At 35.0% G+C, this 19,273-nt stretch overlaps 3 protein-coding genes across 3 annotated transcripts; all 3 read right to left on the minus strand.

Annotated features, from left to right (window-relative positions):
* Nucleotides 1-1,826: 1,826 nt before the first annotated feature.
* Nucleotides 1,827-17,123, minus strand: LOC121968304 (probable xyloglucan glycosyltransferase 6). The gene is made up of 5 exons (XM_042518740.1): nt 16,305-17,123; nt 3,862-4,170; nt 3,215-3,505; nt 3,014-3,127; nt 1,827-2,925 (listed from the first exon to the last, which is right to left on the minus strand). Exons 1-5 carry the CDS (start codon nt 17,046-17,048, stop codon nt 2,290-2,292), a joined length of 2,094 nt encoding a protein of 697 aa, XP_042374674.1. The 5' UTR covers nt 17,049-17,123; the 3' UTR covers nt 1,827-2,289.
* On the minus strand, nt 7,988-10,345 carry LOC121968315. The gene is made up of 2 exons (XM_042518747.1): nt 9,058-10,345; nt 7,988-8,973 (listed from the first exon to the last, which is right to left on the minus strand). Exons 1-2 carry the CDS (start codon nt 9,272-9,274, stop codon nt 8,795-8,797), a joined length of 396 nt encoding a protein of 131 aa, XP_042374681.1. The 5' UTR covers nt 9,275-10,345; the 3' UTR covers nt 7,988-8,794.
* Nucleotides 17,124-18,020: 897 nt separating the features above from the next.
* On the minus strand, nt 18,021-18,986 carry LOC122039241. The gene has a single exon (XM_042599108.1). It carries the CDS (start codon nt 18,984-18,986, stop codon nt 18,021-18,023), a length of 966 nt encoding a protein of 321 aa, XP_042455042.1.
* Between the last annotated feature and the right edge of the window lie 287 nt (nt 18,987-19,273).

Here is a 19,273-nt window from a genome sequence, read left to right on the forward strand (position 1 = left end):
TAGGCGTACAAGATATAAAAACTAATATTTAGGTATCTACATAATTAACACAATGTAAGCACAGTGATCTCACCTTGATTTTACAAACATTTGCATAGTTTGAGCGATCTCAAAATACAAGTCTTGCCCAAAATATTCATAAACTTGCTACATTTAAACCATCCATAATGTTATACGACAATTCTGCATTTGTAAGTGTATTCTAATACTGTATGTGATAAATACAATAATATCCATGTATTTTCCATAGATTACTTTGATAATCTTATTCTTCATTTAATCAAATTCATCAGCGAGGTTCAGGGATGACATATTTCAATGTCCTTGACTTTGACAAGACCATGCAAATCAGCTACACCTCGCTGATCCGAATGCTCCTTAACACCCTTCTCTCCTTTAACACCCTTCTCTTCCGGCTGAGTAGACGCATTCCTGGACTGATTAGCAACCCCTTGCAATTTGTATCTCTGTTGAACGTGAGATAATGTATTCTCATGGCTAGCAATATTTAGATCTCTGTCTTAGCTGAGTATCATTCTAAGCAATTAATAAATCCTTTTTAATTAACAAACTCATAGTTTTTGCAATTTATACTTGTTGATATGTAGTATCGTTCCTTTCACTTATGACCCGAGTCATTTCTTATTTAACAGCCTCCACACTTTGAAGTAGAAGTTGAATTTGTGTTTCTTTTTCGGCGCGATCTCTAGACTCTTAAGTCTTTAAGCATGATGGTGACAAAATAATTCTACCATCTGAATATCACTCGGCTACACCATAGAGGCATCTTTGTCGTAATAAAGGTGCCATGACCTCTTAGCCAACAGCTAACAAGGGTCGACAATCCTTCTCAAAGAAAGGATGTAGTGTTTTACCACTTTCCTCCAGTTCACCCTCTAATCTGTCATACACCTTATCTCAATGAGGAAGAGACTGAAGGAATGCCTTAATTATACGGATCTGATATGATGTCTGATTGATCATCCGCACTATATTTCCGTGACTAAGACGACTCGAGGTGCCTAGAATCCCCGAGTGATTCCAGACGTCGTGAGTCATCTCAGTCGCAGAAATGCGACGCAAACAGCTAATCGAGCACCATATCAATGTCCTCTCTCTCTCTCTCTATATATATATATATAAAATAAAATAAATTTACCTTGCACGCTCGTTTGGTACACACTCCTGGACAATTCTCACAAGTTTAGGCACTCATGCGCACCTCCGGACGCCCCGATTCTCAAAAGAGAATCGGGACATCCGTGAGTGCACCCAGAGCTATGAGCATTGCCCAAGAGTGTGCACCAAACAGGTGTGCAATATATCATTTCCCTATATATTTGTACACACACTCTACCCGATGAACGTGCAAGGTACCCAAAAATGATTGGTGCTCAAAATTTTGAATCACCCACAAAAGTGCGCACGGAGAGTTGGATAGGATATCACAACTATATATATATGGAGGATATGATTCAGACGCTCTGACCACTCAATTGTGAGACGAGTGACGTAGAAGAGTAGTCAAGGAGCATTTCACTCCTATATATATAAGAAATTTTTATCCTTCCCGACTCCGATCCCCGATGAGTGCACAGGGCACCTAAAATTTTATGAGAATCACTATATATATACACACACACTAGACAAATGCAAAAGCAACATAAATATTCTTGGTCAACCGAATAGTAAAATGGCCACTTCAGTAAGCACAAGTGAAGAGGAATGTCAAGTAAATCCCTTAATCCTTACAAACTTACTAATACCAAAGAACAGGAATATCAAACAAAATGAACAGGATTTTTTTTTAAATGCCAATCTCTTAATTCTTACAAGTTTAGGACCAATTACAGCTAGACGTCACAAATGATTCTATCTTGCTAAGTCTGATTATTCTGTCATATGAATAAACATAAGCCACACCCAAAGAATTGACTACTCCACATCTCTATCTGAATCATAAATAACAAACAAAAGAGGATGGAAAGAAAGAAAAACTAATAAATATGCTGGGCATTATACAACCTTCCTAACAAAGCACAGGAGGGATTCTAGTCTACCTTTAGCGTCAGTCAGGGATTCTGAAGCGATATATACAAAATGAAGATTTGAAAGAATGAATTGATTGCCTAAACTAATTGATTCCATGGTGATCGAGAGAGATTCTGAGTAAGCCACTTCAGAACGGGGCAGCTGTAATGATACAGGTTGGTTGCCTGGGCAGCTGTAATGATACAAGTTGGTTGCCTGGAATCCTTTGGCATAGATCACGTAAGTCAACAAGAAGGATTAGCTTACCTGCTCCCCGATGAGATCTAACCCAACAGCAAGGAAAGTGACTCCTTGAAACAATAAGAAATAGAAATGAATCCCCTGTGCAGATAATAGGCTTCTCACAGAGGCAGTTAACAAAATAATAGAAAGAGCAAGCTCTTTCCGGTATAGACGATTCATCTTGGCTTTCCCTGCCTTCTTAGTTACATCCAATTTATTTAACTCGGCAAGACCAGACTCGGAGGATGACCTGTGAATATTAATTTCTACACGTGGTTCAGGGACTTCTTTGACATATGAAACCAAATCTGCTTCTGATGACCTTCCCAACTTCTTAGTAACTATCCACTCGTATGAACTTCCCAATTTAAAAAGTCCAGATATCATAGCATGGAATTTGGTCACAGACATTGTGTTTTCAAAAAGAAGGTATGGTACTATAAAAGGGAATGACCTTGGTGCCGGAAGTATGCTCATAACAGACATAACACCAGGGACATAACAGACAACCCAAGCTGGCAAATGAGCTTCCGGCAGGAACATTGACAAAGGGAGTATGATACAGAACAGAGTAAACGAGTAGAATGGCAAGATCAGCTTCCTCAACAGGAAGAAAAGAAATATCAAGTTAGCCTTCTTAAAGAAACTTACCTGTCATATAGTAAGAAGTGCATCAATCCAAAATTTCAAGTAATTGGTCAATTCAAATCCTTTGTATAGATACTGGAGAAGAACTGACCTTCGCATGAAGGATGCCAAAAAAACACAAGCGAAACAGCTGCATTGGACCTGAATGCCATCTGTGTTGCTGTTTCTTATAGGCCTCATAAGATTCTGGCAGTTCACATTGACACTGCACATACAAATACAATGGAATACATTGTCAAGAAGAATTTGTATAAATTAAAACAAATAGGAAAAAAATGAACTTTCATTGAACCTTGACATCATTGAGAAATATGAATTTCCAACCACAAAGGTGAGCTCGAACAGCAATATCCATGTCCTCAACAGTGGTTCTTTCCAACCAGCCACCAGACTCTTCAAGAGCTTTTATTCTCCATACTCCAGCTGTTCCATTGAAGCCAAAGAAATTGATAAATATGCCATTGACTTGCTGTTCAACCTCAAAATGGAAAGTCAAATTTATGTTCTGCAGCCTTGTGAGAAGGTTTTCATCCTTGTTTACAAAGGACCATCTAGCTTGTACTAATGCTACATCATCATGCCCCTACAGAAAATATCCAAGAAAAACAAAAAGAAAATCAGGACAGAATACAAACACGTACCACTAAGGCTATATGCACTTTTCTAAAAAGTTCTTCAAAAAGTCTTCAAGATACCAAAAAAACCTTTTGTATGTCTGAAAATTATTCCAAGTACATCAAGGTGCATGTCAATTTGTGACAATAATAATCACATTCTACACTTTTCCATGGCCATGAAAGCATAATAAAAATAAAATCATGCTCTCATCTCAGAGCATCAATCAGGATAAATCATGTCTTTTACTTCTCAATCTTGATACTGTCCAACTTAGCAGAAATGAAATGTTGCCTTCTACTTAGATGAAAAGAAAAGAGATACCTTAAAATGTGGAATTGTCTTCCTTAAGAAATCAGGTGCTGGCTGAAAATCTGCATCAAATATTGCGACAAATTCATAATCTTTCACATAATCACAGCTCATGGCAGATTTTAGGTTCCCAGCTTTGTAGCCTGTACGAATTAGGCGATGCCTGTATATTATATGTACTCCTTTCTGCTGCCATTTTTGCACTTCAGCATTTATAATGTGCTGCACTTCCACATCATCAGAGTCATCTAATACTTGAACTAGCATTCTCTCCCTTGGCCAATCCTGGATGCAGACTGCTGCTATTGATTGTTGGTAAACCTGTTTCAGGATTTATGGTAAACAAATGGAATATCCACAAAGAAAATAGCTGGTACTTCCCTGAACTTAAGTAATAAATATTCTGAATATTACTAGTGATGCAATCTTACATATAATTCAAATGTAGAATAAATGAATAATATTCAAGCACCCAAACCAAAATATAGCTAATGATTATAACAATTTGAGATTATAAAAGAGAACTAGCAGCCAAACAATTTGGAACAAAAGTTTACAATATCTCAATACTAGATGTCAAATTATGAACATTCGCCAAGGAAGCATGTTTTGCATAAAACAAGTTAAATTAGAAGTGACATTCTATATTACAAGGGCTATGAATCGAGCAAGCATAGTATAAGATGAGAGTCGCAAAGATGATGATGTTAAAGTGAAAATGCAGATATACAAGAATAAATAAGATAAAAAATGAGAATAATAGAAAGAAAATCATTGTGCCTATTGAAGAGAGACAGTTAGACAACTAATAAATGTCTCAACTAGGTGATGTGAGGCCATGACAAATATGCACATGGAAGAGAGATCAAAGAAGACTTGATTAATAATGCTAAAACATGATAAAATTCATTTAAATATGAGAATATAGTAGGGGATCGATTCCAATGAAGTAGGAGGATCCATATAGCCGATTTCTCTTAGTGGGATAAAGGCTCATTTGTTGTTGATGTTAGAAGGGCTTGCAAATGGCACAACAAAAGAAAAATAAAAATATGAAAGATTTGCATTTAATACAACTAGAATAAGTCTCGAGAGACGCACAAAGCGAAGAATGTTTCACTATAACAAAAAACAAAGCAGGAATTATAATCTTCATTATTTTATTTGGCATTCTAGAATAGGTTGAATTTATAATCGTAAGCGGTAAGCATTAAGAGTAGGTTGATTGCAAGCATTAAAACGTTGTAATACAGATCACTTTTTACGATAAGATGCTAATATTATAACTTCTGGACCCTGAGATTTCTTTCTACATGCAGTATTGTAGAGGTGTGGTGTAAGGATGGTTGATTATTACTACTAAACCATTCTAATAAAAACTGTAAAATAGGAGCTGAGTATAAGCTCAAAGACAAAATTGAGATCGGGGCATGAAATGGCACCAGAATTATTTCTTTGTGATCGCATGCCAATTTTATTAGTCAACAGAGAAATCTTTTGTAGCGCACATGTGCCTTCGCATCTGAATTTGCAGTATGGCTTAGCATAATAGTGTGTGTTATGTGGTTGACCCACACAATAGGTAGGTCATGTCATACCACCAATGTAAAGAGTATGCCATTTTTAGATCAATGGAATGTTCAATTAAAGAATTTGTATTAAAATTTAGAGCCCCATTAGAGTTTTAATCTCTCATTTGGATAACAAAATTTTGATATTATATCATGTTGCTCTGATGCTCTTTTGGTATTTTTTTACTTTTATATATAAGTGAAATATTTGATTGCAATAGATGTCAAGTTTATGCTTCGAGTGTTAACAGCTGAGTTTATTATTTTTCGACACTACCTACCCCTTACCCTACAAGATGTTTGGTTTCTGTTAAATCTGCTGCAATTAAAATATAGATTATTATTATTATTAGTTTACATAATGAAATGAGAAATAGTACAATTAAAAATAACATTTCATTAATATTTAGTTGTAATAGATGGACTGTTGAGTTTATGTTTCAGTCAGTGTTGACTGTTCATTTTATATTTCAATATTAGCCTGTAAGATATTTGGTGCCTATTAAATCTTCTGCAACAGCTATAAGTGAGGTATAAATTGAAATTTATACTTTTATCATTTTGCACATAATAAAATTCAAAATAATTCAAGTTTTGATCACTTGATGATTTATTGCAATGACAACTTCTTCCTCGAACTATTCTACTACTTTTATTTTGAATATGAAATCTTGCATCTAATATGGTCATGGAAATTGGTCTAGAAATTCAACATCTTCATAGATATATAGATATATAAGGAATTCAAATTGCCATAAGTTCGGAGTTTTGATGAGTATGAACATTTGCTTATGTTACATTTATTTGGAATTTTCAACTTCACATTATTCATAGAATTTAATTTAATTTTTATGTTTTAAGAATACTCAAAAGTGCTAGCTAAATTTGGTTTAGAATGCAGATGAAAATTTCTGTATAATGAGGGGGCAGTGGCTCTGGCTTATTGATATACTATTACAATAACCATGCATACAATAATTATTGGATGAATAAGTGTTCATTCTATATGGTTTTATGTAAGGTTTCAGATATTGGACAATTTGAGAATGTTAGGTAAAGGCATACAAATATATTTGATATAACACCTTAAAATTTAGTAAAGACCACAATATGTCACCTTACTAATACCAAACATAATATTGTGTATCAAATGAAAGCATCAGTTCTTGCGACATCTTTGTAAATCCTTTGAAGAATAGCTCATAGTTTTTCAAGACCACAATCAAATAATCATCCAAAGCAAAGACATGTATTGATATTCATTTCTCCACATGTTCATCATGTTTCAATTTGGAATCAATAATGGTATATATATATACCTTGGAAGAGACATAGGGCAAAAATAAGGATAACATATCTCCCTTAGAAATGATAAATCATATAATGCATCAGAGGTATGATAATAAAGCTAAGGGTATAATCCACCATAATTGGAATCAATCTTAGCTAAACTCTCCCATATATCTCATCATGAGCTTCATTTTCTTTGTTTCCCTTATTTCGGCGTTGATCGTGATTCTTAATAGCTCTAGTATCATGAATATCATCTCCAATTGTAAAGAGTAACCTGGCTTACACATCCAAGGCTCAGATCCTAGAGTGGAAGGAATATAAGTTTTACTATCATCAAATGCATTTTTATTATCATTATTTGCATAATTGCATTGTTGTCGACATTGCTATCATCACTGCAATGTTAGAAGGTGATAATGTTTTATTACACTCAATTTCACCATATTTTTACTAATTGATTGCATAGAATGAATTTCGACCCATCATTAATTGGTTTAGTCCTTTGAACGGAGACACTTTACTTTTTTTATTATTATTAGGAATTGTTTGTGTTGTTAGAGGCGCGAGGCGCACCGAGACACAAAGAGCTCCTAGAGCCCGAGGCGCGCGCCTCTTGAACATGAGGTTGATGACTACTAAAATATTGACACACTCATATAATATGTCAAATATGATAACTATTAATATTCCACACACATCAATATCAAATATGATAAGCAAAATAACACCATGATAAAATTAATAAAAATTTCAAACTTTCAAGTTTCAACTTTCTAATTTAAACTAACAAAGTTCATCAAAACAAGTGTAATAAGTCAAATTAATCATCAAACTCAAGATCATCCTCATTGTATTCTTCTTCTTTATCGTCATCTTCTTCAAATTCAATTTCTTCTTCTTCTTCATCTCTAAGTCTTAGAGATGAGTGTCTTATAGAGGAAGATGTATTTCCCTTCTCGACTTGTTTAGGCCTAGCATGTGAACTAGAGATCATGGATGCAATATTTTTTCCTCTAGTACAATATTCAAGCTTTTCAGCTCCACTAGCCCTTGCAACATCTCATGTCAAGTCATCACCTTCAAAAACCAACTCATCTTCTTCATTATCACTTTCTCCATCCATTCTACCCATCAACCATTCATTACTATCATCAATATCTGTCGAAGAGATGGGGTCAATCTTATCACGTGCATCATACCGAAGTTTTAAGGCATGATTGTATTTCACAAATACCAAATCATTTAAGCGCTGCTGAGCTAGCCTATTCCTTTTTTTTGCTGTGAATATACAAAATGTCAAAAATCACAATAAGTATAGTAAAATAGAAAAAAATATTTTCTACTTATAAAAGTAGCATACTAATAGTATTAAACATTTATATTTATTACATATCTGCACAAATACACTCCAATTGCGCTCATAACCAAAAGCACTACAAGTGAGGCTAAGCACTTTAATAGCAAACTTTTGCAATTCTGCGGTATTTGCTTCATAGCATTCCCACCATTCTGCTGGAGATAATGCTCTTCTATGTCTAATTGCCACATTCCTCCCAAATAACCCTTCTGTCTTTCGATATATAGAGAGCTGGGTAGTGATTTTATCTTGCTCGACAGCGCTTGAAACCAATCTCTCCATAGTTTCAAACAAACCATTTACCACTTCTCCACAGATATTTGAATCTGTGTATGAATAAAAATATTATGGATTCAAATAATGTCCTAGAGCATGCAGAGGCCGATGAAGTTAACATTCCCATCTTGCATCAATGATCTCAAACACTTCTTTGTATTTCTCTTCTTTCTCCTTAAAAGTCTTCATAACTGTTTCTTTTGCCCTATCCATAGCCTCATAAATATAGCCCATTGCAGGTTTTCTTTTGCCATCAACCAGTCTCAGAACACGGACTAAAGGGCCATATATTTTTAAAATATGCACAATACTGCTCCAAAATCTAAGTGTCATGATGATTTTAGCTACCTTCTTCCCCACTGCTTCTTTTGCCCATCCTTTCAAGAGTGAGAAAAGCAGTAGCAAATCTTGTGACACCTGCCCGACAAAGCTCTTTTTGTCTTATGAATTACCTCAACATATTTACTATGCCGGGGCGAACATAAATGTAAGCATTCACACTCATTGTCTTCTTCGATGTTGCTTTAAAATCAGGCAATTTCTCAATATCTTCTAAGATCAAGTCGACGCAGTGAGCAGCACAAGGAGTCCAATACAAGTGTGGCCTTTTTGCTTCTAATAATTTCCCTACAAAAGAAGTTAGAAAAGTAGATAAGTTTAACATATATAAGAAAAAGCATATTGATAAAAAAGAATTAAATAGATTCTTACCAGCAAGCACATTGTTACTTGCACTATCCGTAACAACTTGAACAATATTTACTTCTCCTACACGCTCCACAAATTGATCAAGCAACTGAAATATTTTCTCTCCAGTCTTTGCATAATCAGAAGCATCAATCGATACGATGAAAACTGAACCTTTAGGAAAATTTACTAAAAAATTAATCAATGTTCTCTGTCTTTTGTCTGTCCACCCATCTGCCATCAAACTACAACCATACTTGGCCCATTCTGTTTCACACGACTTAATGTAATCATTTGTCACACTATCAACAGCCTTTTTTAGAAAAGGAACCCGCACCTCATGATAACTAGGTCCTTTTAGACATATACCATATTAGCCAACCAAGTCACATTCTTTTGAAGCTTGAATAGTTAACGGCATTAAAAGGAATTGCCGCATCATACATTCACTTAGTTATGGTCATACAAGCTTTTTCCCTCAATTCTTTCTTGTATGTCTCATTTATTGTAGTTTGTCTTTCTTTACCCTTTCTACTTTCAACATTTTTTTTTTGTACATTAGGAGCAAAATACGTATCATTGGACCTATTTGTCTCGGCCTTTTTTTGCATATTCACTGATCTAGAACTTGTACTTGTACTTATAGTTCCAATATCATCCATATCAATATCATCACCAAGAGGGTCTATATCCTCAAAGTCCAATGTCGCAAGTTTAGAAAAATTATTTTTCTCTGTCTTTTTCTCCATGAAATTTTTAATTTCTTCACGTACATGAGGTGATGAGGAGGACATTTTTTGCAAGTCGTAGTATTTCGAAACCCCCAACAAGATGATGTTTTGCACGATAAATACCTCCTTTTGTAACTTTTTGGCAAAAGTTACAAATTAAATCATTTTTATTATCCGGATTAACTCTTTGAAAACAATTCCATCTCGGATCTTTTGATATATATATTGGAGTATCACTACTACCTTCCATGATAATTGAATAAGAAAATAGTCTGAAAAAATAAAAATAAAATAAAATCAATACAGTACCAGCAATAGAAAAACACCGTACAATCTGTACCAGCAATAGCAAAATTAAAAAAACAAAAAGCAAAACAAGACAAACAAAAATGAAAAAACAGTAAAAAAAATGAAATATCGGACAGGAGCACCAATACGAACCGATAAAAACAGAAAAACAGTACCAAAAAATCCAAAATCGGACAGCAGTAGAAAGAAAAACACAACCTGCAAAAATTAAAAAACAGGAAACTAAAACAAAACAAAACCGGACAGCAGCACAGCAAGAACACGAACCAGCAACTAAAAGAAAAAAAAAACAAGCAGAACTACAGAAGAAAAGAAGATACAGAAAAGAAGAAGAAAACGAAACGAAGAAAAACTGAAAAGTGAAAACGAAGAAGAGAAAAAAAAAAAAAAGAAGCGAAGAGTAGAAGAGAAGAAGAAGATGATAACAGACGAAAAAGAAGAGAAGAAGAAGAAGTGAAGAACAGAAAAAATAGAAAAAAGAAGGAAAACATACTTGGGCGACGACGCAACTCAGCGATGGCGTGACTCAGCGATGGCACGACTCAGCGATGGCGGCGGCGGACGGAAATGGATTCAGGTTTCTTCTTCTTCTTGCATTCTCTTCCTCCCTTCCTAAGATTCTTTTCTGCTCCTGTTTCCCGTGCCCTAATTCCAAACAAAGTTGATTTGGAATGTTTTTTTTGTTTAAAATCCAGATTTGCTCACGATCGCAACGCCTCGATCGCACCTTCGTTGAGGTGCAAAGGCGCACGAGGCGCGCCTGGCGAACAACACCCGCCTCGCATGGGAAGAGGCAGTTTTCCCAGCGCCTTGTGCGCCTAGCGCCCCGGGCGCGCCTCAAGCGTGCCTTTAACAACATAGGGAATTGTAGGAGCTTTATCAATCCCTTTCTTTATTCTCTTACCTTTGATTGTCTTTGGGGTTGAGATGTTTTAGAACATCTAGTTGAGATCCAGACAAAATAAATTCTTGATCAAAAGCTTCGTTATCATCTTTCACACCAATATCTCCTTTAGGTTGCACTTTTTCAATATGCTGAGTGAAGAATTGAGATAGCTGTAATGAACTTCCTACTTCATCAAGTAATGGATTTTCAACTTCAATAGCTCCACCAATCCATTGCCAGATCATCTTTGTTCTGGATTAATTCAATATTAAAAGGTTTTACATCACCGGACTCTTATTCTTCTTTGTCTTCTGTTATGCCCCTCAATTAAAGACACATAGTATAGAGAATATAACCCATTTTTGCACTTTCGTATGAAAAAGAGAATTTTTTTTATAACCACCACTCAACTGAAAGATAAATAAATGAATAAAATTAAAATAGTGTTCTGTATGCATAGATAAAACCTAAATTAAGCAAACAAATATTTTATCAATAATCAATACTATTTTTTTTAAAAAAAAAAAACTTATGTAACTACCATATGAACATCTTTTCTTCCTACTTGAAAGTCTTATCTTGAAATAATTATATTAACATAATATTAATACTTAGTTGGAGAGGCTTCCCAATCCAACTTTTGGTTTCCACTTTTGCTTCATGAACTAAGTGGGAGAAGCTGCCATTTGCTACTTGCCCATGTCAACCTTGTACAAAACAAGGCACAAGGATTTTATTGTTATAAAAATCTTTGAAATGTAGTCCTAAAATCTAGAAGATATAACAATCTTTTGTGTCTCTACCTTCAATAGTGTTATAGTATTGAGAGGCTTCCCAATCCTCAGAAGTGAAGATCACCTTCAATTTAACTTATTTTTAGTGCAATGACTTTAAAAAGAAGGGAAGTGAATTATAATCCTAGTCGCTTTTGGAATTTTGTCAATAAATTTTATTGATCCATGAATCTAATAAAAAGGGCAGTCCGATGTACGAAGCTTCCGCCAATGCAGGTCCCAGAAAAGGGTCTATTGTACACAGCCTTATCCTACTTTGCAAAAGGCTATTTCAGAATCCAATAATGAATATAATTTATTTTTTATAAAGAATTGCCTCATTTTCACTACTATTTTCACTATATTGAGTTTATTAATGTCCACTATCATCAAATTGATGTGCGTACTGCATATAGTGTCCGAAACAATGTTGGGCGACTTGCACCAACAACTATCTACCCCTCTTGAAATTGACTCCATTATGTGTGATATCCTACACTAACTATAAGTTCTACACCCATCTGCTAAACTACAATATTTATTAGCCAATATAAATTATAATATTATGCAGTTGCATCAATATATTTGTGAAATATCATCTTTCTATTGCACTATAGTAAAAAGTCATTAATGCTCATTCATGAAGGTTTTGTCTAGCTATCGCATGTCAACATAACTCCATGTAGACCTCATTGCATCTTACATGATAAAATCCATGTGACATAATCACCTACACTTCTCCAGGTAGATATAGACTAACAATTTTACACAATCAAAAGATGGATATCGGGACTAAACTTCTAGATGTTGGACACTATGCTATGATAGTGTATAGTATTTGCTACATTAAAAGGAATTCGATCGAAATGAAATTTTTTACAATACTTTAGTTGATCGAGTTCTACTTTGTCCTTCTATAGGCATCACCAATCCGAATGTGTTTGCTACTAGATGATCAGGGAAGGTAACCATATCAATATCAACTATAGTAAGTGCATGCCTTCATCGTATGCAAGTAAAGAAATAACTAATATTGTCTCATGATGAAGTAATAGTAACACTTGTACTCCTCTCTAATGTTGATGATAATATATATTAGTGTTATATAAAATCTATCTATAACAATCCCAATTCGTTTGTAACATTCTCAAAACACAATTTCTTGCAATCACAACATGAAGACTATTATTCCCAGCCTCAACCATAATTCCACCTTGGCCATTATGCTAACCTCCAACTGTTGCTTCCTCATCATCTAAATCTTATATGTAGTCTTAGCCCTTTGATTCCCTCTAATTCTGATGCATGAAGCTTCCATGCCTTTGCTTATTGCTCACACCACAACAACCTATTAGTCTCTTATAACCCTTTATTTATAATTTGATCTTCTCCCACCACCCATCGTGTTATGTGCCAACTACAAGCACACATGTTAGACCAAATCACACATTCCCAACCACGAGAATATTTGTGGAGTTTGCGTGGCTCCTATGCCAACATATTTCGTACGTCAACCTCTCACACGAATAAAATTTTTCAATTGTGTCGGACAACACAATTTAATACTTTATACCTAAGATTCATGGTTAAAATATGACACACTACTATGATCCAATGGACTAATTTGTCACCAACATAATATACCATAGAAAATTTCAGAAGGCATATACTTAGATGCACAAAAGAAGCAACAATAATTTCTTCAAAAACTTTTAATCTTAATATTTAGACCAAGTTGAATGTCAGTGCTTAACTAGAATGATTCATGTTAGCATATTAGCATACTATATTGGAGGCATTGAGAAGGAGATAGAAATTGGGGAGAAGGAAGAAGAGAAGATGAAAAGATCTAAAGGAGAAGGAAGAAGAAAAGATGAAAATGATACAAAGGATGAGAAGAAAAGATGGAAAGGATCTAGAGGATAAGGAAGAAGAGATACTGAATTATAAAAGATTCATTGTCACCTCATCATTGAAGTTTCAATGGGCAAAAGCCTCATTTCAAGCCAGAGACACCCTAGCCCTCATAGATGCCGCATGTTGCTCGCACAAGCCTTCTATGAAGATTGCCATCTCGAGCTTGTTAACCGACCAACAGAGAACTATTTTTAAAACCATGATTTAGACACAAATTTAAAAGGCTCATAAGATATACTAACCAATTATCCAATTGTCACATAACAGAATGATAACTTTTAAAAAAATTTGTATGTGGTATTCTATTTTGTAGTTCATATGCTGAATAAATGGCCAAAATGCCAGTAAATTTTCCTATGTTTCATAGGCCTAAAAGCTCCAAAATATGGACCTATTTTATGCTCAATTGTTTTTTTAATTGAAGCTAAAATTAGTTCCAAAAGTTTAACTAACTCCTACAAGTTTTAGAAGCATTAAGTAGAATTTTGGATGCTTACGGATATCTTCCAGAAATATTACCATCAGAATCAGAGAATATTTGTGCATAACATGTATTTAGAATTTACAGACAACATATTGGCTAAATATCTACATTCAATAAGATAATGTCCACACATGCTTCGCTACAAATCTTTCTGCAATCTATAAGCAGGCTTCTGAATTCTTTCTTACTACTAGAAGTGGTTAGACAGCATGTGAAACGCTAATTAAAATCACAAAACATATCCAGCTAAACAAGACTTGAAGAAGGAACCAAATACTCTAGGCAAGGCAACTAAATTGATGCCAAAATTAAAAGATGTGAAAGAGCAGTCAGCACAGTGTTAACAAGAAAAACTACCATATGATGCATAAAGCTTTAAGCAACAGTTAGAAATTCATTACTTGAAAAAAAAATATAGTAATGAAAAATAAAAAATTATATCTCATCAAAATGATTTGAAAGGTTTGTTTTATAACTACACTCTAAACATCAAGGTGGATTAATCATGAGCAGATATCTTAGTGGCTAAATGGAAATGAAGTTGTCTAGTATAATAAAATAAGAGCAATATAGGATGGGAAAATTTGATTTCATCAAACGTATTAAAATGAATACACTCTAGAACATAAAATTATTTTAAAAATACATATCTCGAGTAAAGTGGTAATTTTCATTTTATTTAAGCAACTGAAAAGAATGTACCTGTGTTCAATACAATGTTTCCAAACTTTTGGTGAGTGATCTTAGCAATTGTTGAATAAAGAAAGGATCATCATTTAATACTCTACAAATTTTTTAATATGAAATGAATGCCATAATTTTTTCGCTGCTTGAGCTATAGTCAGTAGCAGAACTGGGACTTCTTCTTAGGTTGAATACTAAATAAACATTACTATAATTTTCCAACACAGTTTATAAATATATATAATTCAAAAGACAGCACAATATATATAGTTAATAGAGTCAAATTACCAATAAAGAAAAGTAACTTAAAATTTATCAAATTAAGATACTATAACAACTTGATTTAAAAAATTGTCGAAAACACATATAGGACTTTTCCCCTCTTTAAACTACATTAACCTTATATATTATGCCAAAAAGTTTTAATGATAACTTGAAATCTAAAAGGAATTTGTTTATCACTTTTAAACAAGTAGAAAATAGAAAAGGAACTATTCACATGTTTATAATTCAAACTAGAGAACTTAATCTTCTTGTCCTATAATACAGAGGATTGTAACTTTTATTATTAGTTTCATGTTTAATAAAAACATGGATTTAAAAGCATAAGAAAAAAATTAAATCACTACGACCAGTGAAATGAGCTTCCAAAACACTTCACTTCTTTAAATTTTTAGTAGAAGAATGATTTTTTTTTTTTTTTACTAAAAACCTCTAAATTTCGGATAGGCCACCTTTAACTTTGCAAATCAGTTTTTCCCCCTAGGATTTATGGTAGGGCATGTTCCCTACCATTCCTTAATATAGATCCATTGCTAGCTGTGGTAATAAGTAGTTGTGTGATAATCAGAAAGAGAATATTTCTTCATTCGTACTGAAACCTTATAGATTGTTGGCCATTTTCTATGCACTATAAATTTAGTATATACATGAAATTTTCATCCAAGAAAGAGAGCTAAAAGGACAAGAAAGGAATATAATAAAAAATGCAAGTAAAAAATGGAAAAATCTAAAACAAGATCAACTATTAATCTACTGTGATCAGACATGTTAATATGTAGTAATATGCCTATAGACGATGGTTAATTTTTAACAAGAAATTTTAAATTCGAGTTATAAAAATTCAGCAAAATATACTTGGAGCCTAAATAAAGGATTAACCAAGTGGATTTCATAATTAAGTTTTGACTTGAATGAATCACACTGTATCTAATATATCTAGTCCACTTGCAAACTTCTATCACAAATTGTACTCTCGGTTGGAAAAATTCCTCTGATGGGAGGATTGGTTGTCTTTCATTCAAGCAAAACATTTCAGAGTAGCTATAGTTTGTTAACGGAAAATATGTTAAGCATAATGCTAGGACCTAGTTATGCTCCTAATCGTAACAATTGGGTATTGGTAAAAAAAATTAAAAATAAATGGGCAACATCTACAAATCAGTTGATAATAAGGGTGACGGAGGAAGGAACCTATATCAGCTTACCTCTCGCTCGTTGCACATTGGGATCTGAAGCAGAACCATCGGATACTCGTCAACATTCATTCTGTTTCTGCTTTCCAAATCTCCCGCACTTCCATACTCGACCAATGCAACCGGCTTCATGCCTCGGAGTCTAATATAGAAGCAGCCAAGCGTCAACACGAGCCGATCCACCGACTGCACAAGAAATAACACAATGCACATGTTGGCCAACGCCTGTACCGGAGGCGCGAGGTAGGTCACCCTGATCATGAGCCAGTTGGCGTAGATGAACTCCAGGACCTCGGCGGAGGAGGCGTAGGACGGAGGGCTGAAGTGCCAGCCCTTGAAATAAGCGGCCAGCTCGAGGACAAGGAGGAGGATGGCGATGACGAGGAAACCTCGGATGAGGCCGTAGAGACGAGAGTCGGGAGCGGGGCGGTGTGTGGGTGTGGCGATCCGCCGGGCTGCTGTGCGGAAGAGGCCAAAGATACGGGACGGGAGGGAGGCGAGGAGTAAAGCCGAGCCGAGGAGGCGGAGGAGGAGGAACCAGGACATCTGACGGGGGCTTCGGCCGCGGGACTTCCCGGCGGCAACGGGGGTAGTGGGCGTACCGACCTCGACGGCAGCGTATTGGGAGGAGGCGTCCCCGGGCGTGGTCGCCGGCAGCGGCGATTGAGGGGTGGAGGGCGAGAGGAAGCCATGGGCCTTGAGCCGGTCCTTGTTCCACCATTCTTGGAACTCGTAGTTAGGCAGTGGAGGAGACATAAAGGCGATGGGATCTCTCCCGCTCTCCTTCTTCCCTCTGCTGCCTCACACTCTTCTCGCCCTAATTGGGGCAACAGCGGCGAGGGGTGAAATGGTAAATGTACTTTTATTTATTTAGTCAGGGGATAGACGACTTTAGAGGTATGGATTAAATGTAAGCCTCATGACGAAATACATGTAAATGTCCAACAGAGATTATCTTATTCTTAAATTCTTTGGCCCCATTCTAACCGTGGAAGGACAGGTCTCGAATTCCTTGTGTTTGGAATCATGAATTGCATTGAATCCGAATCACGTGGTAACTACGGGAGCGTTGCTAAATATTAGAGTATTCATGATAGATAGTTTGAAATATTTCTCTCAACTATTTATAGACTCCATTTTTACATCATCTTTTAAATATTTTACTATTTAAATATTTCAACTTCCATAATAAAATATCCCACAAATCAAATATTTATGAGTCTCACTCATCAAATATTTATTCTCAAATTTCTCAATTCCACAATTAAATATCTCATCAAATTTAATTAACTTACATTTAATTCTAACAAAAATTTAATAGAAATATAAATTTAAGTTCATACAAATACAAATATTTTATAAATTTAAAATTAAAATACAGAGATACAAATCATATTTAATTAATAAAATGCATAACAATAAACTACAAATAATAAAAGTAACATGGAGCAGCTAAAATAAATCAAATTAACTACATGTTCAATTTTTTTCTTCAGTTGTTCACATATCGCTAAATGATTTTGAAGTTGTTCATCAGTCATACCTCGTGTGTCCATTACGAGGAGTTGATGTGCTTGGATGAGTTGATCAACTTTCTTATTGTTATTATACTCTTCCAACTGTGCCATTGATTATTGCATAACCTGATTCAATTCATCAAGTAGGCCTACTCTTTCTTTGCCTTTCCTCTTTGCTGCCTTATGTTCTATTGGACGAAATCGGAATCATCTATATCAGCAGTTGTATTAGGATTAGAAGAGTCAATATGTGCACCCGATGATTCTGATGTTCTTGCTTTGTTTTTGTTGCCCGTCGATCTGAGGATTGAGGAGCATACATAGGATTATCTTTCACGATTCTCCACACATGCTCATATTGGAAAGTAGTTTTAAAAGTACTCTTGTATTCTTCATGAGCTCGCACCATCAAATCCTCATCACTCCATTCGCTTGGTCTATCATTATACCATTTATTGTAGATTCCATTGTATCTATTTACGATCTTTTTCAATGAAGCCCAATGTGATTTTGCTTTCTCCGCAGTTCTCTTTTTAGCTTCTTTAGCTCGATTGGTATTGAAGTATGTCACAACTCGTTTCCAAAATGACTCACTCTTCTGGGCATTACCAACTACTGAATCTTCACTCATAATTGTGTAGGCCGCTGCAAGGAGCTTATCATCTGCCACTGTCCATACTGTTCGCTTGTTATGGTCTTCATCTGATTCGTTGCCCATCTCTGGTGCTCGATTGAGAATAATATCGTCAGGCCCTATTTCAGATGAAAATGGAGGAAATTGTGAATCGGGGACTGCATAAGGTGTACTTTTATCACTGTCAATTGCATCAACAATAGCTCTTCTCGATTCATTTGAATGAATCTCTGGTGATTGAAGCTGATTAATTCCATGAGATGGGCCTTGCATGAAATACTGATTACTCTGCCAATATACTGGAGGATATGTATAAAACGGAGCTCGAGGGTCGCCACTCAAAGAATTTGGATAACTTTGGAAATTATGGTAATATGGTGGTGGGTATGGAAAAGGTTGGAAATTTGGTGAATGTTGAGTGGGAAATGGAAATTGAGAATTGAAGAAATTAGGACGGGCTCGAGAACTTTCTTCACTTGAATATTCGTCGATATTTGGAGAGTTGAACAAATCCCTAAAATAATTACCAGAATTTTTATCCATCTCTCTAAATTTTTGGTAGGCAATGTTTATGAAAATGATGAAAATAGATGAAAGAAAGAATGTATATATAGGGAGAAATTGAACGTTATCGAACGTTTAATTTTTCGAACGTTTTCGAACGGTTAATTTTTCGAACGTTTGATTCCTCGACAATTAATTTATCCAACGTACTCTTTTAATGTTTGCATAGTTTGAATTTAATTAAATTAAAAAAAAATAAAAAAAATATAAAGTCACGGTAGCACTCATATAAGGTGGGGGCCCACCATATTAAAAACAATAAAATA

The sequence above is a fragment of the Zingiber officinale genome, chromosome 1B (genome assembly GCF_018446385.1).
Source record: "Zingiber officinale cultivar Zhangliang chromosome 1B, Zo_v1.1, whole genome shotgun sequence".
NCBI lineage: Eukaryota > Viridiplantae > Streptophyta > Magnoliopsida > Zingiberales > Zingiberaceae > Zingiber > Zingiber officinale.